Source organism: Mustelus asterias, chromosome 9 (assembly GCF_964213995.1).
Source record: "Mustelus asterias chromosome 9, sMusAst1.hap1.1, whole genome shotgun sequence".
In the NCBI taxonomy this organism is placed as follows: Eukaryota; Metazoa; Chordata; class Chondrichthyes; order Carcharhiniformes; family Triakidae; genus Mustelus; species Mustelus asterias.
Genome location: NC_135809.1, coordinates 64694752 through 64720682, shown reverse-complemented (window position 1 = coordinate 64720682; position 25931 = coordinate 64694752). Strand labels below are relative to the sequence as shown.

Below are 25931 nucleotides of genomic sequence, written 5' to 3'. Positions count from 1 at the left end.
CCTCAGCACTGCTCCTCCAACACAGTAACACTCCCTCAGCACTGCTCCTCCAACACAGTAACACTCCCTCAGCACTGCTCCTCCAACACAGTAACACTCCCCCAGCACTGCTCCTCCAACCTAGTAACACTCCCTCAGCACTGCTCCTCCAACACAGTAACACTCCCTCAGCACTGCTCCTCCAACACAGCAACACTCCCTCAGCACTGCTCCTCCAACACAGTAACACTCCCTCAGCACTGTTCCCCCAACACAGTAACACTCCCTCAGCACTGCTCCTCCAACACAGTAACACTCCCTCAGCACTGCTCCTCCAACACAGTAACACTCCCTCAGCAGTGTTCCCCCAACACAGTAACACTCCCTCAGCACTGCTCCTCCAACACAGCAACACTCCCTCAGCACTGCTCCGCCAACACAGTAACACTCCCTCAGCACTGCTCCTCCAACACAGTAACACTCCCCCAGCACTGCTCCTCCAACACAGCAACACTCCCTCAGCACTGCTCCTCCAACACAGTAACACTCCCCCAGCACCGCTCCTCCAACACAGTAACACTCCCTCAGCACTGCTCCTCCAACCTAGTAACACTCCCTCAGCACTGCTCCTCCAACACAGTAACACTCCCTCAGCACTGCTCCTCCAACACAGTAACATTCCCTCAGCACTGCTCCTCCAACACAGTAACATTCCCTCAGCACCGCTCCTCCAACACAGTAACACTCCCTCAGCACTGCTCCTCCAACACAGTAACACTCCCCCAGCACTGCTCCTCCAACACAGCAACACTCCCTCAGCACTGCTCCTCCAACACAGCAACACTCCCTCAGCACTGCTCCTCCAACACAGTAACACTCCCTCAGCACTGCTCCTCCAACACAGTAACATTCCCTCAGCACCGCTCCTCCAACACAGCAACACTCCCTCAGCACTGCTCCTCCAACACAGTAACACTCCCTCAGCACTGCTACTCCAACACCGCAACACTCCCTCAGCACTGCTCCGCCAACACAGTAACACTCCCTCAGCACTGCTCCTCCAACACAGTAACACTCCCCCAGCACTGCTCCTCCAACACAGCAACACTCCCTCAGCACTGCTCCTCCAACACAGTAACACTCCCCCAGCACCGCTCCTCCAACACAGTAACACTCCCTCAGCACTGCTCCTCCAACCTAGTAACACTCGCTCAGCACTGCTCCTCCAACACAGTAACACACACTCAGCACTGCTCCTCCAACACAGTAACACTCCCTCAGCACTGCTCCTCCAACACAGCAACACTCCCTCAGCACTGCTCCTCCAACACAGCAACACTCCCTCAGCACTGCTCCTCCAACACAGCAACACTCCCTCAGCACTGCTCCTCCAACACAGCAACACTCCCTCAGCACTGCTCCTCCAACACAGTAACACTCCCTCAGCACTGCTCCTCCAACACAGTAACATTCCCTCAGCACCGCTCCTCCAACACAGTAACATTCCCTCAGCACCGCTCCTCCAACACAGTAACACTCCCCCAGCACTGCTCCTCCAACACAGCAACACTCCCTCAGCACTGCTCCTCCAACACAGCAACACTCCCTCAGCACTGCTCCTCCAACACAGTAACATTCCCTCAGCACCGCTCCTCCAACACAGTAACACTCCCTCAGCACTGCTCCTCCAACACAGTAACACTCCCCCAGCACTGCTCCTCCAACACAGTAACACTCCCTCAGCACTGCTCCTCCAACACAGTAACACTCCCTCAGCACTGCTCCTCCAACACAGTACCATTCCCTCAGCACTGTTCCCCCAACACAATAACACACACTCAGCACTGCTCCTCCAACACAGTAACACTCCCTCAGCACTGCTCCTCCAACACAGTAACACTCCCTCAGCACTGCTCCTCCAACACAGTAACACTCCCCCAGCACTGCTCCTCCAACCTAGTAACACTCCCTCAGCACTGCTCCTCCAACACAGTAACACTCCCTCAGCACTGCTCCTCCAACACAGCAACACTCCCTCAGCACTGCTCCTCCAACACAGTAACACTCCCTCAGCACTGTTCCTCCAACACAGTAACACTCCCTCAGCACTGCTCCTCCAACACAGTAACACTCCCTCAGCACTGCTCCTCCAACACAGTAACACTCCCTCAGCAGTGTTCCCCCAACACAGTAACACTCCCTCAGCACTGCTCCTCCAACACAGTAACACTCCCTCAGCAGTGTTCCCCCAACACAGTAACACTCCCTTAGCACTGCTCCTCCAACACAGCAACACTCCTTCAGCACTGCTCCTCCAACACAGCAAAACTCCCTCAGCACTGCTCCGCCAACACAGTAACACTCCCTCAGCACTGCTCCTCCAACACAGCAACACTCCCTCAGCACTGCTCCTCCAACACAGTAACACTCCCCCAGCACCGCTCCTCCAACACAGTAACACTCCCTCAGCACTGCTCCTCCAACCTAGTAACACTCCCTCAGCACTGCTCCTCCAACACAGTAACACTCCCTCAGCACTGCTCCTCCAACACAGTAACATTCCCTCAGCACTGCTCCTCCAACACAGTAACATTCCCTCAGCACCGCTCCTCCAACACAGTAACACTCCCTCAGCACTGCTCCTCCAACACAGTAACACTCCCCCAGCACTGCTCCTCCAACACAGCAACACTCCCTCAGCACTGCTCCTCCAACACAGCAACACTCCCTCAGCACTGCTCCTCCAACACAGTAACACTCCCTCAGCACTGCTCCTCCAACACAGTAACATTCCCTCAGCACCGCTCCTCCAACACAGCAACACTCCCTCAGCACTGCTCCTCCAACACAGTAACACTCCCTCAGCACTGCTCCTCCAACACAGCAACACTCCCTCAGCACTGCTCCGCCAACACAGTAACACTCCCTCAGCACTGCTCCTCCAACACAGTAACACTCCCCCAGCACTGCTCCTCCAACACAGCAACACTCCCTCAGCACTGCTCCTCCAACACAGTAACACTCCCCCAGCACCGCTCCTCCAACACAGTAACACTCCCTCAGCACTGCTCCTCCAACCTAGTAACACTCCCTCAGCACTGCTCCTCCAACACAGTAACACACACTCAGCACTGCTCCTCCAACACAGTAACACTCCCTCAGCACTGCTCCTCCAACACAGCAACACTCCCTCAGCACTGCTCCTCCAACGCAGTAACACTCCCTCAGCACTGCTCCTCCAACACAGTAACACTCCCTCAGCACCGCTCCTCCAACACAGCAACACTCCCTCAGCACTGCTCCTCCAACACAGTAACACTCCCTTAGCACTGCTCCTCCAACACAGCAACAATCCCTCAGCACTGCTCCTCCAACACAGCAACACTCCCTCAGCACTGCTCCTCCAACACAGCAACACTCCCTCAGCACTGCTCCTCCAACACAGCAACACTCCCTCAGCACTGCTCCTCCAACACAGTAACACTCCCTCAGCACTGCTCCTCCAACACAGTAACATTCCCTCAGCACTGCTCCTCCAACACAGTAACATTCCCTCAGCACCGCTCCTCCAACACAGTAACACTCCCTCAGCACTGCTCCTCCAACACAGTAACACTCCCCCAGCACTGCTCCTCCAACACAGCAACACTCCCTCAGCACTGCTCCTCCAACACAGCAACACTCCCTCAGCACTGCTCCTCCAACACAGTAACATTCCCTCAGCACCGCTCCTCCAACACAGTAACACTCCCTCAGCACTGCTCCTCCAACACAGTAACACTCCCCCAGCACTGCTCCTCCAACACAGTAACACTCCCTCAGCACTGCTCCTCCAACACAGTAACACTCCCTCAGCACTGCTCCTCCAACACAGTAACACTCCCTCAGCACTGCTCCTCCAACACAGTAACGCTCCCTCAGCACTGCTCCTCCAACACAGTAACATTCCCTCAGCACCGCTCCTCCAACACAGTAACACTCCCTCAGCACTGCTCCTCCAACACAGTAACACTCCCTCAGCACTGCTCCTCCAACACAGCAACACTCCCTCAGCACTGCTCCTCCAACCTAGTAACACTCCCTCAGCACTGCTCCTCCAACCTAGTAACACTCCCTCAGCACCGCTCCTCCAACACAGTAACACTCCCTCAGCACTGTTCCCCCAACACAGTAACACACACTCAGCACTGCTCCTCCAACACAGTCACACTCCCTCAGCACTGCTCCTCCAACACAGTAACACTCCCTCAGCACTGCTCCTCCAACACAGTAACACTCCCCCAGCACTGCTCCTCCAACCTAGTAACACTCCCTCAGCACTGCTCCTCCAACACAGTAACACTCCCTCAGCACTGCTCCTCCAACACAGCAACACTCCCTCAGCACTGCTCCTCCAACACAGTAACACTCCCTCAGCACTGTTCCCCCAACACAGTAACACTCCCTCAGCACTGCTCCTCCAACACAGTAACACTCCCTCAGCACTGCTCCTCCAACACAGTAACACTCCCTCAGCAGTGTTCCCCCAACACAGTAACACTCCCTCAGCACTGCTCCTCCAACACAGCAACACTCCTTCAGCACTGCTCCTCCAACACAGCAACACTCCCTCAGCACTGCTCCTCCAACCTAGTAACACTCCCTCAACACCGCTCCTCCAACACAGCAACACTCCCTCAGCACTGCTCCTCCAACCTAGTAACACTCCCTCAGCACCGCTCCTCCAACACAGCAACACTCCCTTAGCACTGCTCCTCCAACACAGTAACACTCCCTCAGCACTGCTCCTCCAACACAGCAACACTCCCTCAGCACTGCTCCTCCAACACAGCAACACTCCCTCAGCACTGCTCTCCAACACAGTAACACTCCCTCAGCACTGCTCCTCCAACACAGCAACACTCCCTCAGCACTGCTCCTCCAACACAGCAACACTCCTTCAGCATAGCTCCTCCAACACAGTAACACTCCCTCAGCACTGCTCCTCCAACACAGCAACACTCCTTCAGCACTGCTCCTCCAACACAGCAACACTCCCTCAGCACCGCTCCTCCAACACAGCAACACTCCCTCAGCACCGCTCCTCCAACACAGTGACACTCCCTCAGCATTGCTCCTCTCCACATACAGGGTCCCCTCAGCACTGAGCAGACCTCGGCAGGACTGTCAACCTGAATGATCTGCTCAAGTCTCTGCTACAGGTTTGAATAACAAAACAACGATTCAACGAATTAACACCCCGAAGAGTGTCTTAAAGGAGGAAAGAGAGATGGAGAGGTTTGGGGAGTAATTTGCAGAGTTTAGGCCGAACATTCCAGATTTTAGGCCTCAGACAGCTGAAGGCATATCACCCATGGTGGAGTGGTTAAAATTTGGAATGTGCAAGAGGCCAGAATTGGAGGAGAGAACTCAGGTTTATTTTGAATGATTTCATGGAAGGTCAGCATCACAGGCAAGGTTGTAGCCCGTACCTTGTTGCCCTTGAGAAGTTGGTGGTGATTTGCCTTCTAGAACCGCTGCAGTTCCTGTGGTGTTGGTACATCCACTGTGCTGTTAGGGAGGGAGTTCCACAAGTTTGACCCAGCGACGATGAAGGAATGCCGATATATTTTCAAGTCATAATAGTGAGTGACTTGGAGGGGAACTTGCAGGTGATGGTGTGCTTTTGTGTTAGTGCTCAACTAGATGTTTCTCAAATGTTGAGAGAGTACCCACCTCAACCACCCTTTCAGACAGTGAGTTCCAGATTCCCACCACCCTCTGAGTGAAAACATCTTTCCCCAAATCCCCTCTAAATCTCATGTCCCTTCTCTTAAATCTATGGCCCCTGATTATTGACCTCTCTACTAAGGGGAAAAGTTATTTTCTATCTACCCTATCTATATCCCTCATAATTTTGTACACCTCAATCAGGTCCCCCCTCTCTGCTCTGAGGGAAATGACCCCAGCCTAACCGATCTCTCTTCATTGCTGAAAAGCTCCAGCCCAGGCAACATCCTGGTGAATCTCCGCTGCACCCTCTCTAATGCAATCACATCCTTCCTATAGTGTGGTGAACAGAACTGCACAGAACACTTCAGCTGTAGTCTAATGAGCATTTTATAACCTCCCTGTTCTTATATTTTATGCCTCGGCTAATAAAGGCAAGTATCCCATATGTCTTCTTAACCAGCTTATCTACCTGCCTTCAGAGACCTATGGACCTGCACAGCAAGGTCTCTCTGATCCTCTGTACTTCCTAGTGCCCTACCGTTCACGGTGTATTTCCTTTGCCTTGTTAGTCCTCCTAAATTGCATCACCTCACACTTTAAATTTCATTTGCCACTGTTCTGCCCATCTGAACAGCCTGTCTGCATCGCCCTGTAATCTAAGGCTTTTCTCCTCGCTATTTACCACACCACTAATGTTCATGTCATCTGTGATCATACTGATCATACCTCCTACTTTCATGTCGAGGTCATGAATATACATGAATGTAATAAGCCTGGAGATGAGGAAGGCAAGGTGGAGAGTTTCAGGAGCAGGGGGTTAAAGCAGGGTTGGAGTTGGGCAAAATTATAGGGATGGAAATAGCTGGTCCCAGCAATGGCGTAAATATGTGGTTAAAAGCTCGTTGGGGATCAAACACAACACTGAGGCGATGAACAGTCTGGTCCTGGTTAGGCCCGTTTTCAGGGAGAGGAATGGAGTCGTTGGCTAAGGGACGGAGTTTTTGACAGGGACTGAAGCCAATGGCGGCTGAATTTTACCAATAATTATAGGTCCTGACCCCCCCCCCCCCCCCCCCCCCAAGTGTTTCCTCTGACTTAATTTGATAAAATGGCCATTTGGCAGACTGCCTCCAATGTCACCATCCAACTGGGAGTGGGGGGCAGGTTCTGGAGACAGGAGCTGAATACAGTGCGGTTCAGGATGAGGGAGGCTGAGAGCCCTCACTATGTGGCAGCTGAGAGCACTGTTGAGGCCTAAGCAGCAGGAGCGTCAAGGAAGAAATGGAGCTATTATCAATATCAAGGGAGAGGCTGGGACACCATCTCCGGAAAAACCCATCTCAGGGGCAAGGCTATGACGTGGGGAGGCAGCAACCTCGCTCTTTCCTGTCAATGTTAGCTAAATAAATTCAGCTGTAACATATTCCCCATCCCCCACCTAGTCAGCACCTTTCCTCACATGCTGGGTGCGAACGCAGTGGGGAGAGGCCTATATGAGCTGCTGATGGAATAAGATAGGCTTTGTCACTGTGGTGTGTGTAGCCATCAACTCTACAAGGTGGCCTCTGGGAAAAGTAGATAAAGGTGGGCTGGGAAAATTCCAGTCATAGGCTCAGACTTCCAATGATTGAATTGGAGCCAATTTCAGCTGATCTGAAACTGGATGCCGAATGAGCAGTACCGCAACTTTCAAGGATAGTGGAGGGGGCTGCTGGCAAGGTGAGGAGAGAGATGAGTCACCTCATTTCATCTGTGCCTCTAGCAGGCTGGTTGTGTCCACATTCAGTTCCTGTGAATGTGGCTGTTATCAGTGTTAATCTTGACAATGAGCATTTAACACATACACCTTCAGTAGTAGAAATCTCTCACTTGGTAAATTAAGACTGGACTTGAAAGGTAAAACCGCAGTGAACAAGTTCACTAATATTCCTTTGCATTCTGCAGGTTCACTCTTGACAGTGCAGTACGTGTACGCGGAGGTAACCAGAATTGTGCCAACTTCAGAAAGCATGCTGGCCAGCACAAGGCTGGGTTACCTCATAAAGGAGAGATTCACATGCCCGGCAACTGTCCATCACAGTTATAACCCACTCAGAAGCATCAAGGCCAGCTGCTGGGTGCGAGCCAGAGATGGGAAAGGTGCGAGGAGAGTCTATGCCAGTGGCCATAGCAACATCAGCAAAGAGACATCAAAACGAGCACAGATTAGAATACTGCTTCAGAACACAATGAGCTCCCGGCTCTGCTCTCTGATCTGAGCAACACATCCTGTAACTCAGCAACCGACTCACTCCCTTTAACATTCCAGATACCAACAATCTTGTCAAAGGTGAAGACAAAATGTTCAGGCAAGCTTAATGCCTCAGGCTGTTTGAATGCTGCTCATCTCACTTGTGCCAATAAATATTGTTATCTATGCAACAAGAACAGACATCAATCCAATTATTTAGTGTCCTGCTTCCCCTGACGGTGCTGACTCTCTCTCCCCCTCCCCCGAAGGTGCTGACCCTCTCTCCCCCTCCGCTGAAGGTGCTGACTCTCTCTCTCCCCCTCCCCTGAAGGTGCTGACCCTCTCTCCCCCTCAAGGTGCTGACTCTCTCTCCCCCTCCCTTAAGGTACTGATTCTTCCCCCCCCCCCCCTTGAAGGTGCTGACTCTCCCTCCTCCCCCTGAAGGTGCTGACTCTCTCTCTCTCTTACACTCCCCTGAAGGTGCTGACTCTCTCTCCCCCTCCTCTGAAGGTGCTGATTCTTCCCCCACCCGAAGGTGCTGACTCTCTCTCCCCCCTGAAGGTGCTGACTCTCCCTCCCCCCCCCCTGAAGGTGCTGACTCTCCCTCCCCTGAAGGTGCTGATTCTTCCCCCACCCGAAGGTGCTGATTCTTCCCCCACCCGAAGGTGCTGACTCTCTCTCCCCCCTGAAGGTGCTGACTCTCCCTCCCCCTCCCCTGAAGGTGCTGACTCTCCCTCCCCCTCCCCTGAAGGTGCTGACTCTCTCCCCCTCCCCTGAAGGTGCTGCCTCTCTCTCCCCCTCCCCTGAAGGTGCTGCCTCTCCCTCCCCTGAAGGTGCTGATTCTTCCCCCACCCGAAGGTGCTGACTCTTTCTCCCCCTCCCCTGACGGTGCTGACTCTCTCTCCCCCTCCCCTGAAGGTGCTGACTCTCTCCCTCCCTCCAAAGTGCTGACTCTTCCCCCCACCGAAGGTGCTGATTCTCTCCCCCCCCCCCCTGAAGGTGCCGACTCTCTCCTTCTCCAAAGTTGCACCTGTGAAAGGCAGCACCTCTAACAGTGCACCATTCCTTCATCATTGTCAGCCTGGCTTATTTGTGCAGGTCTCTTGAGCCTAGAACCTTCAGCCACTGAGGTGAATGTGCTGCTCTTCCTTCTTGTCCAGAGGTAAATTTGGACCCTGATTTCTCATTTCAGGCCAGGAGTTTAGATTATTGTGCCTTCCTGTTGCATGGCGGGGAAAGAGGGAACTGGCCGTGTAGGGTGTCGGGGTATCAGGATGCTGCAGTTGGACTCATTCTCCAGTCCAACATGGTGGATTCCATTAACAGTCCCAGAACTGTTGCTAGGTAACATATTAGTGGCTGAAAATAATCTCACCTGCCAACTTTCAACTGGCCAACATTCCAGGGGAGTACTAAGGAAATGCTTCAAAGTCACTCTGAAAACTCCTGGAATGACTGGGAGGAGTTTGTTGCTATTTGGTCAAAATGGTGACAACTTGTCAAACAAGCTACAACACTTTGCTTTCAACTCATTCATGACATGTGGGTATCACTGGCTGGGCCAGCATTCATTGCCCATCCTTAATTATCCTTTAGGGGGAATTTAAGAGTCAACCACATTGTTGTGGGTCTGGAGTCACATGTCGTCATGATGTGGAAATGCCGGCGTTGGACTGGGGTAAACACAGTAAGGAGTAGGCCTGTCACATGTAGGCCAGACCAGGTAAGGACGGCAGATTTCCTTCCCTAAAGGACATTAGAGAACCAGGTGGGTTTTTGTGATAATCAACAATGGTTTTATAGTCATCATTAAACTTCTAGTTCCAGATTTTTATTATATTCAAATGTCACTATCTACTTTAAGTCCCAACATCTTCATGATATGGCCAAACGGCATCAAAGGAGGAAAGACAAGGAAGTAAATCCTGTTCTCCGGATCCCAATACCTTCTGAGATATCTCACCCCATGTGCTCACAGATCCGCAGCTTGAGAATCACTCACATGGAGAAATGCTGAGTAGGTGTCACCCTCAAATCGAGGGACAGTCCATAATGATAACAAAGAGTCCCATAATCTCCTGCACCTTGCTTAACTGATCATTCTCCAATCATGATTCCAGTGGCTATCTTCAGCATATTTAACAAGGGGCACCACATCCAAGTCTGATCCTGCCCTCACCTGTCAGTGACTGATAACAGCAGCATTAGCTGATAGTAGCTTGGTCAGGGTTATAGTCATTGAGGTTTACAGGGTGAAAACAGGCCCTTTGGCCCAACCTGTCCATGCCGCCCAGTTTTTCCCATGAAGCTCGTCCCAATTGACTGCGTTTGGCATTTTTGGTTACTGAAGTTAATTATATTGCACGTCCTCCATGTCATGTGGAATCCATCAGAAGCCCCCTTCTAACTGGGATCACCTGCCCTTTAGGGCCCGTTGACAAGGAAGGTAACAAGGAAGTTAGATAAAGGAGGAGCAGTAGACATGATTTATTTAGATTTCCAGAAGGCCTTTGACAAGGTGCCACATAGGAGACTGTTAAATAAGTTAAGTGCCCATGGTGTTAAGGGTAAGATCCTGGCATGGATAGAGGATTGGCTGACTGGCAGAAGGCAAAGAGTGGGGAAAAAGGGTTTTTTTTTCAGAATGGCAACCAGTGACTAGTGGTGTGCCTCAGGGGTCAGTGCTGGGACTACAACTTTTCACAATATACATGAATGATTTGGAGGAAGGAACTGAAGGCACTGTTGCTAAGTTTGCAGATGATACAAAGATATCATAGAATCATAGAAACCCTACAGTGCAGAAGGAGGCCATTCGGCCCATCGAGTCTGCACCGACCACAATCCCACCCAGGCCCTACCCCCACATATTTACCCGCTAACTACACATCTCAGGGACAATTTTTAACCTGGCCAATCAACCTAACCCACACATCTTTGGACTGTGGGAGGAAACCGGAGCACCCGGAGGAAACCCACGCAGACACGAGGAGAATGTGCAAACTCCACACAGACAGTGACCCGAGCCGGGAATCGAACCCGGGACCCTGGAGCTGTGAAGCAGCAGTGCTAACCACTGTGCTACCGTAGAGGGACAGGTAGTATTGAGGAAGCAGGGGGGTGCAGAAGGATTTGGACAGGTTAGGAGAGTGGGCAAAGAAGTGGCAGATGGAATACAATGTGGAAAAGTGTGAGGTTATGCACTTTGGAAAGAGGAATGGAGGCATAGACTATTTTCTAAATGGGGAAATGCTTAGGAAATCAGAAACACAAAAGAACTTGGGAGTCCTTGTTCAAGATTCTCTTAAGGTTAACATGCAGGTTCAGTCGGCTGTTAGGAAGGCAAATGCAATGTTAGCATTCATGTTGAGAGGGCTAGAATACAAGAGCAAGAATATACTTCTGAGGCTGTATAAGGCTCTGGTCAGACCCCTAATTGGAGTATTGTGAGCAGTTTTGGGCCCCGTATCTAAGGAAGGATGTGCTGGCCTTGGAAAAGGTCCAGAGGAGTTTCACAAGAATGATCCCTGGAATGAAGAGCTTGTCGTGTGAGGAACGGTTGGGGACTCTGGGTCTGTACTTGTTGGAGTTTAGAAGGATGAGTGGGGGATCTTATTGAAACTTACAGGATACTGCGAGGCCTAGATAGAGTGGACGTGGAAAGGATGCTTCCACTGGTAGGAAAAGCTAGATCCAGAGGGCACAACCTCAGGCTAAAGGGACGATCCTTTAAAACAGAGTTGAGGTGGAATTTCTTCAGCCAGAGAGTGGTGAATCTGTGGAACTCTTTGCTGCAGAAGGCTGTGGAGGCCAGGTCATTGCGTGTCTTTAAGACATAGATAGATAAGACCATAAGACCATAAGACATAGGAGCGGAAGTAAGGCCATTCGGCCCATCGAGTCCACTCCACCATTCAATCATGGTTGATTTCAACTCCATTTACCCGCTCTCTCCCCATAGCCCTTTATTCCTCGAGAAATCAAGAATTTATCAATTTCTGTCTTGAAGACGCTCAACGTCTCGGCCTCCACAGCCCTCTGTGGCAATGAATTCCACAGACCCACCACTCTCTGGCTGAAGAAATTTCTCCTCATCTCTGTTCTAAAGTGACTCCCTTTTATTCTAAGGCTGTGCCCCCGCGTCCTAGTCTCCCCTGTTAATGGAAACAACTTCCCTACGTCCATCCTATCTAAGCCATTCATTATCTTGTAAGTTTCTATCAGATCTCCCCTCAACCTCCTAAACTCCAATGAATATAATCCCACGATCCTCAGACGTTCATCGTATGTCAGGCCTACCATTCCTGGGATCATCCGTGTGAATCTCCGCTGGACCCGCTCCAGTGCCAGTATGTCCTTCCTGAGGTGTGGGGCCCAAAATTGCTCACAGTACTCCAAATGGGGCCTAACCAGTGCTTTATAAAGCCTCAGAAGTACATCCCTGCTTTTGTATTCCAAGCCTCTTGAGATAAATGACAACATTACATTTGCTTTCTTAATTACGGACTCAACCTGCAAGTTTACCTTTAGAGAATCCTGGACTAGGACTCCCAAGTCCCTTTGCACTTTAGCATTATGAATTTTGTCACCGTTTAGAAAATAGTCCATGCCTCTATTCTTTTTTCCAAAGTGTACGATAGGTTCTTGATTAATAAGGGGGTCAGGAGTTATGGGGAAAAGGCAGGAAAATGGGGATGAGAAAAATATCAGCCATGATTGAATGGCAGAGCAGACTCGATGGGTCGAGTGGCCTAATTCTGTTCCTATGTCTTATGGGCTTATGGTTGACTGCTAGACCTCCCTTCAACCATGAGCCCCTCGGCCTATTCCCCCCTCCTCTCCCCTAAGGCCCAATCGCCCTCTTTATGACTCCCCCCGCCCCCCCAAGGCTTTCCCTACCCTCCCTGTCCTGGGACCTCTGCCACTTACCTTGTCCGTTGTTTCCCGGGAGTTAGTGCCAGGCAGCTCTCTGCAATTCCTCTTCTGGCCACTATGGCACTGTACCTGGAGGGACTGAAGAGTTGCTGGCCAATCTGATTGACTGGCTGTTCTCCAAGGTGGGACTTCCTCCTGGTTGAGAGGTGGGAGTCCTGCCTCATGCCAATTAATGTTTGTTAGAGTGAAATGTGGCATTTGGGTTTCTGGGGTGGGTGGGAATGTGTTTACTGCTGATTTTTCAGATGGGGGTTAAGCCCCACCTTCCTAAAAATCCAGTCCCTTATCTCCACCCCCACTGGCGCTGAACACCCCCACATTCTGTCCTGCCCTCTGGCATTTGAACTCAACACCTGCTAGTAACCAATTCCTGACATAACCCTCAAATCTCAACTGTATCACCACAATATCGCCATCACTGAAAACTAGCCAACCTCTTCCCTCTTTACTCAAACATTTAATACTCTCAATCATCGTGGTACCTTTAATCCTCTGTCAACAACACCGACATTCGGCTATCATCAGCTGGCTGGAGCTGGACACAGGGATAGCCAGGTAAACAATCTCAATAACTTCTCCACGCATGGACCAGAGTTACCAACCCTCCAGGATTGGCCTGGAGTCTCCAGCAACTGAAGATCACTGCTGTGTGCGACCCTGGAGAAAAATCACTGGGACATTGAAACAAGATTTTTTCCCAGATACAAAAATATTGAAAATGTTGGGGGGGGGGGGGGGGGGGGGGGGGATGCTGGGGGGTTAGAAATGTCAATCAAGCATCATCCAATTGGATAATGAGTCTTTTTCCTTTCCAGTTGGTGCAGGAAGGCAGTGTGTCACCAGAATGGATGTGTTGGCCGAATAATAGAGGGCCTGGGGGGTGCGTGGGGCAAGTCAAGTGATGAAACCTCCAAGAATACATTTAATCATAGTTGGCAACCCTAACATGGGCCCCTTTCCCTCAGTCCCAGTATTGTCCTAGTCATTAAGATCTTCCTAATTGTACTAAGGTTTTATGGAATAATTCTCCCCAGCACTATAAAAATAACAGACAGGTAGAAATAAAACAAGGCAACAAAGGAGGATTGCAGTTACAGATGTTTCTTTATCATTAGTTGGAGTTTAGTAAGACCCAATTTCTTCAAGGAGCAGTTTGGTGTCAGTTTACATTGACGGGTCAGTCCCTGTTGCTATTGACTACTGCAGGCTGCCCCCACTGGGCTCAGCATGGCCAATGAATACAACAGTGCACCCAGATGTGCAGATGTTAGATACTGTCTGGCATAATGAAGAACAGGGAGCCAATAGCTGGAGCACACAGTGATTCAGTGTTGGTGCCCTGTATGGAGTTGCAAGGGAATTCTCTCCATCTTCCTCGCACTCACCAGTCCACACAGCCATCATGGCTTTTTGTCTTGGGGGGCGCCGCCCCTGTCAGTGACACATTCTTCAGAAATTCCTCCATGTTCTCATAATCTTCAGAGTCGGACTCTGACGTCTCCACGGAGACCAGCGTCGAGCTCTTGGGATCATCGTACCTGTCCTGGGGCCTGGCTTTCCCAGTGGTTTCCTTAGAGCTGAATTCTTTGGAAGTGAAGGCCCCACCTCCTCTGTGGCTCAGGATGTCATTGCTCGGTTGGTTCTGGGTGGCTGTAATGTGAGGGAATGCATTTTACAATAAGAATTTGCATTTATATAACCTTGTTAAGTTAGTAAAGCACCCTAAGCTGTTACGCAGGATCATTATCAAGCAAAATTTAACACAGCCACATAAGAAGATATCAGGTAGGTTTTACACAGCAGAGTAAAAGGAGAGAGAGCAAGGTGGAAAGGCAATGAGTTTTAAGGAAGAGATTCCAGAGCTTGGGGCTGAATGGACAGTTTGGAGTGATGGGTATCAGGATGCACAAGAGGCCAGAATTGGAGAAGCACCAAAATCTTGAAGACTTATTGGGTTAAAACCATAGGACCACAGAAACCCTACAGTGCAGAAAAAGGCCATTCGGCATCCCTGTAACCACACACATTTTACCATGGCCAATCAACCTAACCCGCATGTCTTTGGACTGTGGGAGGAAACTGGAGCACCCGGAGGAAACCCACACAGACATGGGGAGAATGTGCAAACTCCACACAGACAGTCACCCAAGGCCAGAATTGAACCCGGGTCCCTGGCGCTGTGAGGCAACAGTGCTCACCACTGTTAGGGGAGGTGTAGAGATAGGGAGGAAGAGACCTTTGGGGAATTAAAAACATGGATGAGAATTTTAAGATTGAAGGTGTTGCTGGAGCAATGTAAGTTAGCAAGCACAGGCACAAGATGGATGGAACAAGAAGTGAGTTACAGCCAGGTTACTGCTCCCACGGATAGGTTGTGACAGGAATCATCACATCTGGAGCTCTGTCGCCCAGTCAGGACTGCCCCAGGAAAGGATCACAGACAAACCTCTTCCATTCTCGGGGTGGGGATAAAGTTATTGTCATGCATATGAGGGTGACTCAATTCCATTTCCCGACCAGTCAGAACAAAAAAACTGCTGAATTATTTCACCATGAAATGTTTAGGATGATGAATCGGAAAAGGGAGTGAAGGAAAGGAAACATTTTACAGAGTGTGGAAATAAAGGAATGTGAGAAAAGGGAATGAGTCTTCAGTGGTTTGAAAGGGAAAGCGATGAATAAATGGCCAACAGACAAGATCTGCTGCACTTAACCAGGATTATATCTGAAGATAGCACGACCAGGATTAGCTCATGTTGATGAACTACCCAACGATGGACACTGCTGGCCCAAACCAAAGTCCACACACAGTGCCTATCTCCATATTGCCAACCACACCCACCTAAGTCCACACACACTGCCAACCACACCCTCCCACCCCTGAGTCCACACACACTGCCAACCACACCCTCCCACCCCTGAGTCCACACACACTGCCTATCCCCATACTGCCACCCAACTCCTTCACTCTCAGAGTCCACACCCAATGATAATGATGAAGAATTGTAAAGCCAAGTTTGGAGGTGGCACTCAGTTACAGAGACTGGATAAGAGCCAGACATTGCAAAGATTGAGCGAGTGGGCAAAAGCTAGCAATAAAACTCAACGTATGAGGTCATCCACTTTGGGTTCCAAGAACTTAACATTTGACAGTGAGAAACTCATGGCCCCAGTGGAGTAGAGACTTGGGTATCCAGCTGCAGAAACCACGACAAATGGGTAAACAGGTGCGAAAGTGTAGCCTATGTGTTAAAGGAATGTTGGCTTTTATGTTAACATAGAACAGTACAGCACAGAACAGGCCCTTCGGCCCACGATGTTGTGCCGAGCTTTATCTGAAACCAAGATCAAGCTATCCCACTCCCTATCATCCTGGTGTGCTCCACGTGCCTATCCAATAACCGCTTAAATGTTCCTAAAGTGTCTGACTCCACTATCACTGCAGGCAGTCCATTCCACACCCCAACCACTCTCTGCGTAAAGAACCTACCTCTGATATCCTTCCTGTATCTCCCACCACAAACCCTATAGTTATGCCCCCTTGTAATAGCTCCATCCACCCGAGGAAATAGTCTTTGAATGTTCACTCTATCTATCCCCTTCATCATTTTATAAACCTCTATTAAGTCTCCCCTCAGCCTCCTCCGCTCCAGAGAGAACAGCCCTAGCTCCCTCAACCTTTCCTCATAAGACCTACCCTCCAAACCAGGCAGCATCCTGGTAAATCTCCTCTGCACTCTTTCCAGCGCTTCCACATCCTTCTTATAGTGAGGTGACCAGAACTGCACACAATATTCCAAATGTGGTCTCACCAAGGTCCTGTACAGTTGCAGCATAACCCCACGGCTCTTAAACTCCAACCCCCTGTTAATAAAAGCTAACACACTATAGGCCTTCTTCACAGCTCTATCCACTTGAGTGGCAACCTTTAGAGATCTGTGGATATGAACCCCAAGATCTCTCTGTTCCTCCACAGTCTTCAGAACCCTACCTTTGACCCTGTAATCCACATTTAAATTAGTCCTACCAAAATGAATCACCTCACATTTATCAGGGTTAAACTCCATTTGCCATTTTTCAGCCCAGCTTTGCATCCTATCTATGTCTCTTTGCAGCCTACAACAGCCCTCCACCTCATCCACTACTCCACCAATCTTGGTGTCATCAGCAAATTTACTGATCCACCCTTCAGCCCCCTCCTCTAAGTCATTAATAAAAATCACAAAGAGCAGAGGACCAAGCACTGATCCCTGCGGCACTCCGCTAGCAACCTGCCTCCAATCCGAAAATTTTCCATCGACCACCACCCTCTGTCTTCGATCAGACAGCCAGTTACCTAACCAATCGGCCAACTTTCCCTCTATCCCACACCTCCTCACTTTCATCATAAGCCGACCATGGGGGACTTTATCAAACGCCTTACTAAAATCCATGTATATGACATCAACTGCCCTACCTTCATCAACACACTTAGTTACCTGCTCAAAAAATTCAATCAAATTTGTGAGGCACGACTTGCCCTTCACGAATCCATGCTGACTATCCCGGATTAATCCGCATCTTTCTAAATGGTCGTAAATCCCATCTCTAAGGACCTTTTCCATCAATTTACCAACCACCGAAGTAAGACTAACCGGTCTATAATTACCAGGGTCATTTTTATTCCCTTTCTTAAACAGAGGAACAACATTCGCCATTCTCCAGTCCTCTGGCACCATCCCCGTGGACAGCGAGGACCCAAAGATCAAAGCCAAAGGCTCTGCAATCTCATCCCTTGCCTCCCAAAGAATCCTAGGATACATTTCATCAGGCCCAGGGGACTTATCGACCTTCAGTTTATTCAAAACTGCCAGGACATCCTCCCTCCGAACATCTATTTCCTCCAGCCTATTAGCCTGTAACACCTTCTCTTCCTCAAAAACATGGCCCCTCTCCTTGGTGAACACTAAAGAAAAGTATTCATTCATCACCTCGCCTATCTCTACTGACTCCATACACAAGTTCCCACTACTGTCCTTGACCGGCCCTAACCTCACCCTGGTCATTCTTTTATTCCTCACATAAGAGTAAAAAGCCTTGGGGTTTTCCTTGATCCGACCCGCCAAGGACTTCTCGTGTCCCCTCCTAGCTCTCCTAAGCCCCTTTTTCAGCTCATTCCTTGCTAACTTGTAACCCTCAATCGAGCCATCTGAACCTTGTTTCCTCATCCCTACATAAGCTTCCCTCTTCCTTTTCACAAGACATTCCACCCCTTTCGTGAACCATGGTTAAGGAGGCTAAAAGGGGAGGATGTTACAGGTGTGTGATACAGATCTTGTCTGGGGTACTGAGGAACAAGATATCGGCCTTGGAGAGGTTGCAACACATTTTTATCTCAACGATACCGGGGCTTAGAGGGCTAAATGATGAGGTCAGGTTTAAAGTCACGATGGACCGAATGGCCTCTTGCTGTGGTGTAAAACTCTAATTTGTACATTTCCACCAGTACAGCAGGCTGAGGGATGATCTAACAAAAGATTTTAACATAATAAAGGAATTTGTCAGGAATAATTCGAGAAACTATTTGATAGGTGAATTGAGAGTGAGAGGACACAATCCTAACATTTGAGCAATGCCTTGGGGGAGGTGGGTGGGGAGGGTGGAATCTGGAATTTTCATCCTGAGGGAAATGGGAATCCAGCACTCCCATCCCCAAAAGGCTGTGGATGTTGCCAAAGCTCTCAGCCCTGGGATAGATAGACTCTTGTTGGGTACATGCATCAATGGAAAGGGACCAAAGGTGCAGTTACAGTGCAATCATAATCTGAGTGAATGCGGGATCAGATGTGAGGAGCTGATTGGCCTACACCTCCTCCCATGGCAACCCATTGGAAACCTCAGACCCGCTGCCAAGCCACTGCATCCCCTTCCACCAAGCTCATCCCAGTCATTGGCTTACTGCAAACCACCTTGCCCCAGTCACTGAGGAGCAGTGTGAGTGGCCAATACCCTCAGCAGATGCCCTCCATTTTGCCTTACCCCCAGACTCCAGTGGCTTCATCAGTTGGTTCAGCTGCACATTCCAGTGTTTGACGTATTGACTCGCTCGCTTCCGCGTCCTTTCTGCCACCTGGAGAAAAGGGAACAGGTCAGAATGGCTGCTTCCATTCATCTACACCCCATCCCCCAACACAAGAGCCGACAAACAGAGCTGGAGCCAATCACAAGTCACTGTTGCCCCACTGCACAATGGGAAAGGTCTCAGCAGATAAATCCCATGAGGCTGCTCTCCTCAGGAATCACCTTTCAGGGAGCAGAAGGCAGTCTTATTGTTTTGCTGCTCAGTGTCCGAGCTGTTCTCACTTCACTTGCTGGGTGAAATAGGTGAATTTAACCTGGCAGTGTCCCTATTACCATTCAGGTTGAAAAATTAGTAAGATCCAAACCTTCTGAAGAAACTTACTGCAGACTGTACCTGTCCTTGGAGTGTCTGGTGGGATAGTGTCAAGGGAAATTTGCTCTATATCTAACCCACACTTCTGATGATCGGGTGGCACAGTGGATAGCACGGCTGCCTCAGCGCCAGAGACTAGGGTTCAATTCCATCTGCCACTTACCTACCCATTTGACCAATCCGTCTATATCTACTTGTAGCCCAAGACACTCTGCCTCACTGTTAGCCACCCAGCCAATCTTGTGTCATCTGCAAACTTACTAATCCTACCCCCCACATAGTCAGCAATGTCATTTATGTAAATGACATTGCTGACTATGGTATCATTGTGGTATGTCACTTACAGCGAGATCCTGCTTGTTGCGCTGCCTGGTCTCTCTCAGCTCCTCCATGGCCTGCTGAAGAGCCTGAGCCTTGCTGGTGATCTGTTGCTGCAGCTGCCTCTTCTCCTGCTGCGTTCTCTGGATGACATCCTGCTGCTCAAACTTCAGCTTCATCAGTTCCTTCAGCTTCTCCTCCTCCTCCTGTAACAGCCTACCACAAAACAGCAGCAAGAAGAGAAACATTCAAAAGCTGCTTTACTCAGGTGATCGCTAAGAACTGTCCTGACTGTCCGTGACCCTCCCAGCCAGGAAAGAGGTACATGTATCTGCACCTCCCCGTCACATCCTCAGGAATTCCCAGAACCAGTTATGGACTATTGAAGTGTGATCAGATTCTTGTGCCTAACATTTCCGAAAGCCTTCAATGTAAATCCATCTGCTCCCAACCCATCCTCCCTTTCCTCCCCCTTAGACAGGAAAGTGTTATCAAGTCATCTCTTTCTCACTTACATCTTCCAAACAAATAATCTCCAATGAAATTGGAATGGTGCCATTCTAAACATTGTTTCCCTTCCTCCTCATCACCACACTCAATGTGACCATCCACACCATTCCCGAAATCTTCAGGCCTGGCATTATTCTAATGTTACCGTTTGATACATCTCTTGTTGCTGCATTCTGAGCCTTTGCCTTTCTAAGCCACTCAATGGAATGGCCTCTACTCCTGTTAGAAGTCACGTGCAACCCCAAAGTCAGGAGGAGTCCCAGGATGGCAGGAGGTCTGCAATAGACTACTGTTCGTTAACTCTAGACCAAACAGACTAACTTAGAGTTTAAGAGCAGGGAGGTTATGCTGGAACTATATAAAATGTTCATGAGGCCACAGCTATAGTGTGCAGTTCCAGAATCCACATTATAAGAAGGATGTAATAGCACTGGAAAGGGTGCAGAGGAGATTTACCGGGATGTTGCCTGGGCTGGAGAGCTTTAGTTATGAAGAGAGATTGGGTAGACTGGGGTTGTTTTCCTTGGAGCAGAGGAGCAAGTTGGGAACCTGATTGAAATGTGTAAAATTATGAGGAGCACAGATGAACAAGAAGGGACTTTTCCCCCTGGTGGAGGGGTCAATAATCAGAGGGCATAGATTTAAAGTAAGGGCAGGAGGTTTAGAGGAGAGGTGAGGAAAAACTTTTTCACCCAGAGGGTGGTGGGTATCTGGAACTCACTGCATGAAAGGGTGGCGGAGGCAGAGACCCTCATAACAATTAAGAAGTATTTATCATAGAATCTCTACAGTGCAGTCAGGAGGTCATTCAGCCCATTGAATCTGCACCAACTCTTTTTACTGGATTTTTATGAAGATGTAATGAGTGCAGTTGACAGAGGGGAACCGGTGGATGTGGTGTTTTTGGATTTCCAGAAGGCGTTCGATAAGGTGCCTCACAAAAGGTTGCTGCAGAAGATTGAGGTACACGGAGTTGGGGGTAAAGTGTTAGCGTGGATTGAGGATTGGCTATCTAACAGGAAGCAGAGAGTTGGAATAAATGGGTGCTTTTCTGGTTGGCAGTTGGTGACTAGTGGCGTGCTGCAGGGATCGGTGCTGGGGCCTCAACTGTTTACCATATACATAGACGATCTGGAGGAGGGGACCGAGTGTAGGGTAACAAAGTTTGCGGATGATACAAAGATGAGTGGGAAAGCGAATTGCGTGGAGGATGCGGAAAGTCTGCAGAGAGATTTGGATAGGCTAAGTGAGTGGGCAAGGATCTGGCAGATGGAGTATAATGTTGACAAGTGTGAGGTTATCCACTTTGGAAGGAATAATAGTAAAATGGACTACTAATTAAATTACAACATGCTACTGTCCAGAGGGACCTGGGGGTCCTTGTGCATGAATCGCAAAAACTCAGTTTGCAGGTGCAGCAGGTGATCAAGAAGGCAAATGGAATGTTGGCCTTTATCGCGAAGGGGATGGAGTATAAAAGCAGGGAGGTCTTGCTGCAATTGTACAAGGTACTGGTGAGGCTGCAACTGGAGTACTGTGTGCAATTTTGGTCCCCTTATTTGCGGAAGGATGTATTGGCCTTGGAGGGAGTACAGAGAAGGTTCACCAGGTTGATACCGGAGATGAAGGGGTTAGCTTATGAGGAGAGATTGAGTAGATTGGGCCTGTACTCGTTGGAGTTTAGAAGGCTGAGGGGAGATCTTATAGAGATGTATAAGATAATGAACGGGCTAGACAGGGTAGAGGCAGAGAGATTCTTTCCACTTAGAAAGGAAACAAGAACTAGAGGACACGGCCTCAAAATAAGGGGGAGTCAGTTTAGGACAGAGTTGAGGAGGAACTTCTTCTCTCAGAGGGTAGTGAATCTCCCTCGTTAAATATGTTTAAGTCACAGGTAGATAGATTTCTGATCAATAAGGGAATTAAGGGTTATGGGGAGCGGGCGGGTAAGTGGAACTAAACCACTATCAGATCAGCCATGATCTTATTGAATGGCGGGGCAGGCTCAAGGGGCTAGATGGCCTACTCCTGCTCCTATTTCTTATGTTCTTAGCCATTCCTACTCTGTAGTCCCACATATTTACCCCGCCAATCCCCCTAACCTTCACATCTTGGGATACTAAGGGGCAATTGAACATGGCCAATCCACCTAACCTGCACATCTTTGGACTGTGGGAGGAAACCAGAGCACCCAGAGGAAACCCACATAGACACGGAGAGAATGTACAAACTCCACACAGTCACCCAAGGCCTGAATTGAACCCAGGTCCCTGGCACTGTGAGGCAGCAGTGTTAACCACTGTGCCCCCTATGTTGATCCACTCTAGTGGACTTTGTATTGGATCCAGTTGGGTCAACAATTCTAGTGTTATGAGGTGTTACAGTGGCTCACTGGAGGGATCAGAGGTCCCAGGTTCAGTCCACTGTGCCGCCCTAAATGTGCACTTTCAATGTCAAGGCATACAAGGCGATGGGCCCGGTGCTGGAAAATGGGATTAGAATAATTGGGTGGTTTATCTTTGACTGGTGCAGACGCAAAAGGCCGAAGAGCCTTTTTCTGTACTGTCGACCTACATGACTCTCTGAAATGGAGCCCGTCTGTAGCTCAGAGAAGGGCTAAAGTCACAAACCACTCTGTCGTTCGGTCTCCGTACACAGCAGGCTCTCGACAGCATTTCCAAGTGCACATGGAATACTGCCTCATGTTGCCAATTCCGGTTGGACATATTTCTGGAGGTCACCTGACCAGAGAGTCCAACTGCTCGACCCTCACACTCCACCACTGCTGCTCTGACATGGCCCAGCATCATTTGTAACCCTGAACAGAAGATAGAATAGACATAGAAGGTCGGAGCAGAAGGAGGCCATTTGGCCCTTCGAGCCTGCTCCACCATTCATTACGATCATGGCTGATCATCCAACTCAATAGCCTAATCCTGCTTTTTTCCCATAACCTTTGATCCCATTCGCCCCAAGTGCTGCATCCAGCCACCTCTTGAATGCATTCAATGTTTTGGCATCAACTACTTCCTGTGGTAATGAATTCCACAGGCTCACCACTCTTTGGGTGAAGAAATGTCTCCTCACCTCCGTCCTAAATATCTACCTCTACCCTGAATCCTCAGACTGTGACCCCTGGTTCTGGACAAGCCCCCCATCGGGAACATCCACCCTGTCCAGACCTGTTAGAATTTTATAAGTCTCTATGATTCCCCCCTCATTCGTCTGAACTCCAGCGAAAACAATTCTAACCTAGTCAATCTCTCCTCATACATCAGTCCCGCCATCCCTGGAATCAGCCTGTAAACCTTCACTGCACTCCCTCGAGAGCAAGAACATCCTTCCTCAGAAAAGGAGACCAAAACTGCGCACAATACTCTATGTGTGGCCTCATCAAGACCCTGTATTATTGCAACAACACATCCCTCCTCCTGGACTCGAAATGTCTCGCAATGAAGGCCAACATGACATTTGCCTTCTTTACCACTTGCTGCACCTGCATGCTTACCTTCAGCGACTGGTGCACAAGGACACCCAGGTCCCACTGCACACTCCCCTCTCCCAATTTAATCATTCAGGTAGAAATTTGCCTTCTTGTTTTTGCTTCCAAAGTGAATAACCTCACACTTATCCAAATTATACTGCAAGTGCCATTGATTAGCCCACCCACCCAACCTGTCCAGATCATTCTGAAGGATCTCTGCATCCTCATCACAGTTCACCCTTCCATCCAACTTGATATCATCTGCAAACTTTGAGGTGTTACATTTTGTTCCTTCATTCAAATCATTGATATATATTGTGAATAGCTGGGGTCCCAGCACCAATCTCTGTGGCACCCCACCAGTTACTGCCTGCCAATTTGAAAAGCACCCATTAACTCCTACTCTTTGTTTCCTCTCTGCCAACTAGTTTTCTATCCATCTCAATACACTTCCCCCAATCCCATGTGCTTTACTCTTGCCCATAAGAAATAGGAGTAGGCCACTCGGCCCCTCGGGCCTGCTCCACCTTTCAATAAGATCATATCTGATCTGGTTGTGGCCTCACTCCACTTTCTTTCCTGTCCCCCATGCTCATCGACTTCCTTGTCAATCAGCAATCGATGTCACTCAGCTTGAATGTATCCAATGGGCCAGCCTCTACTGCTCAGTAAGGAAGAGAATTCCAAACACTAACCACCGTGAGAAAAGAAATTCCTCCGCGCCACCATCTTAAGTCAGAGACCGCACATTTTTAAACCATGCGCACTAATTCTAGGTTCCCCCAAATGGGAAGCATCCTCTCAGCTTGATCCTGTCAAACCCCCTCAGAATCACTTAGGTTTCTCAATGAGATCATCTCTCGCTCCTTCATGGTCTGATTCAGATGGTGGGTGAGAGTTAGCGGTTTGGGAGGTTTGGAGGACCCTGCAGAGACTGCCCACAGTAAGGGGCGTCTGAATGCAGGAGGAAATAGGTGGAGATGTTGTAAATGATCTTGAGCCCAAGGGGAATGGGACAGGCAGGAACAGCAGAGGCCTGAACCTTCCCTCTAGGTGTGCACGCACAGGTGCTGTTTTTCTCCAACCATCTTGAAGGGGACTTTAACGTTCAACATGCTGGCTTATCGATAGCTTCCTCTGGTGACTCGGGTGAAGGGCGAAATGGAGATCTCTGTCAGGAATGGATTAATATAACGTTCTCTTAAAGTTGCATGTCATCATATCGCACCATGGTTCCCATTGGGCCTCATCCACTGCCTGGGTCCACGGTTAAAATGGGACAGGGAATGGAGCCACACTATTTTAACTCTCCCCCCCCCCCCACCTCCCCCTGTACCCAGTGGTGAGGGATGAGTTACAATTCCCCCAATGTCATGTCCGTCACTGCACCTTGCCTGTGCGGATCGCACGGTCTGCTCATGAGTATGGGCCTGGATCTCAGCCTTCAGAGCCTGCTCCAGGCCTCGCTGCATTGTCTCCAGATCCCGAATCCGATGGCGCTGGGCTCCAGCTTCCAGCTCCTTCTGCTCCATTACCAATTGCATTTGGAGTTTGTCCTTCGAAGACGCAAGAACACAGAGAAAGAGAAAGGAGAAGGATAATAATCAAAAATACTCAACAAACACTCTCACTCACTGAAGATTACTGACAACTTTCATCTGCAGAGGGGGAGGGGTTCAGGACAAGCCGACACTTGGGAGGTTTCAGGAGTGGGATCCCAGCTGATTTCTTCATTCCGTGGGACCAGAAAAGAGTGGTTAAAAGTCCCACCCAAACTGGGGTCCGCGAATACTACAAAGCGTGTGGATTGAAGCTGGACACAACAGTGACTCCATAATAGTGTGATCTGATTGACATGCACCTTTAATGAACTATTGTCAATCATTACCATCTTGACAGGAGATGCTGTGGTACTCCCAGGACTTATAGTCAGCCTGAAGGCAGCAGTGGTAGAGAGTAGATAATAATCAATAGTCTCCCTCCTTCCTGCATGGATCTCCCAGAATTCTTAGCTGGGCAGTGGAGCTTTTTCTAAAATCCCATTCAAATATTTTCCAAATTCCTTCTGGGCTAGAATTTTCAATCTGGATTGGGAATAATCTAAACACTTTCATGACATTGACCTCAGCCAAAGTGCCGTTGTTCCTCCATCTCCAAGATTTTTATCAGAAACAGGAACAATTAGATGCTCCCACACCTCAGAGCTGCTCTTCTATCTTGAGTCAAAGGGAGAAAGAAATTATACAGAGCAAACCCTCTTCCCCACAGAAACAAAACCACACCATTCTCAGTAAAGAACAGGCCATTCAGCCCATCTCGCCTCTGCCAGC

General features: G+C 49.4%; 1 protein-coding gene across 1 annotated transcript in view; it reads right to left on the bottom strand.

The window, feature by feature from the left end:
* The window catches only part of LOC144498719 (differentially expressed in FDCP 6 homolog), a 92761-nt gene that overhangs the window by 10715 nt on the left and 56115 nt on the right, over positions 1-25931 (bottom strand). Inside the window, exons 9-12 of the mRNA XM_078220291.1 lie at positions 24991-25157; positions 19634-19823; positions 18875-18965; positions 14242-14506 (exon numbers count right to left, since the gene is read on the bottom strand). Coding sequence (XP_078076417.1) covers positions 14242-14506; positions 18875-18965; positions 19634-19823; positions 24991-25157 — 713 coding nt within the window. The remainder of the gene's footprint in view (positions 1-14241; positions 14507-18874; positions 18966-19633; positions 19824-24990; positions 25158-25931) is intronic.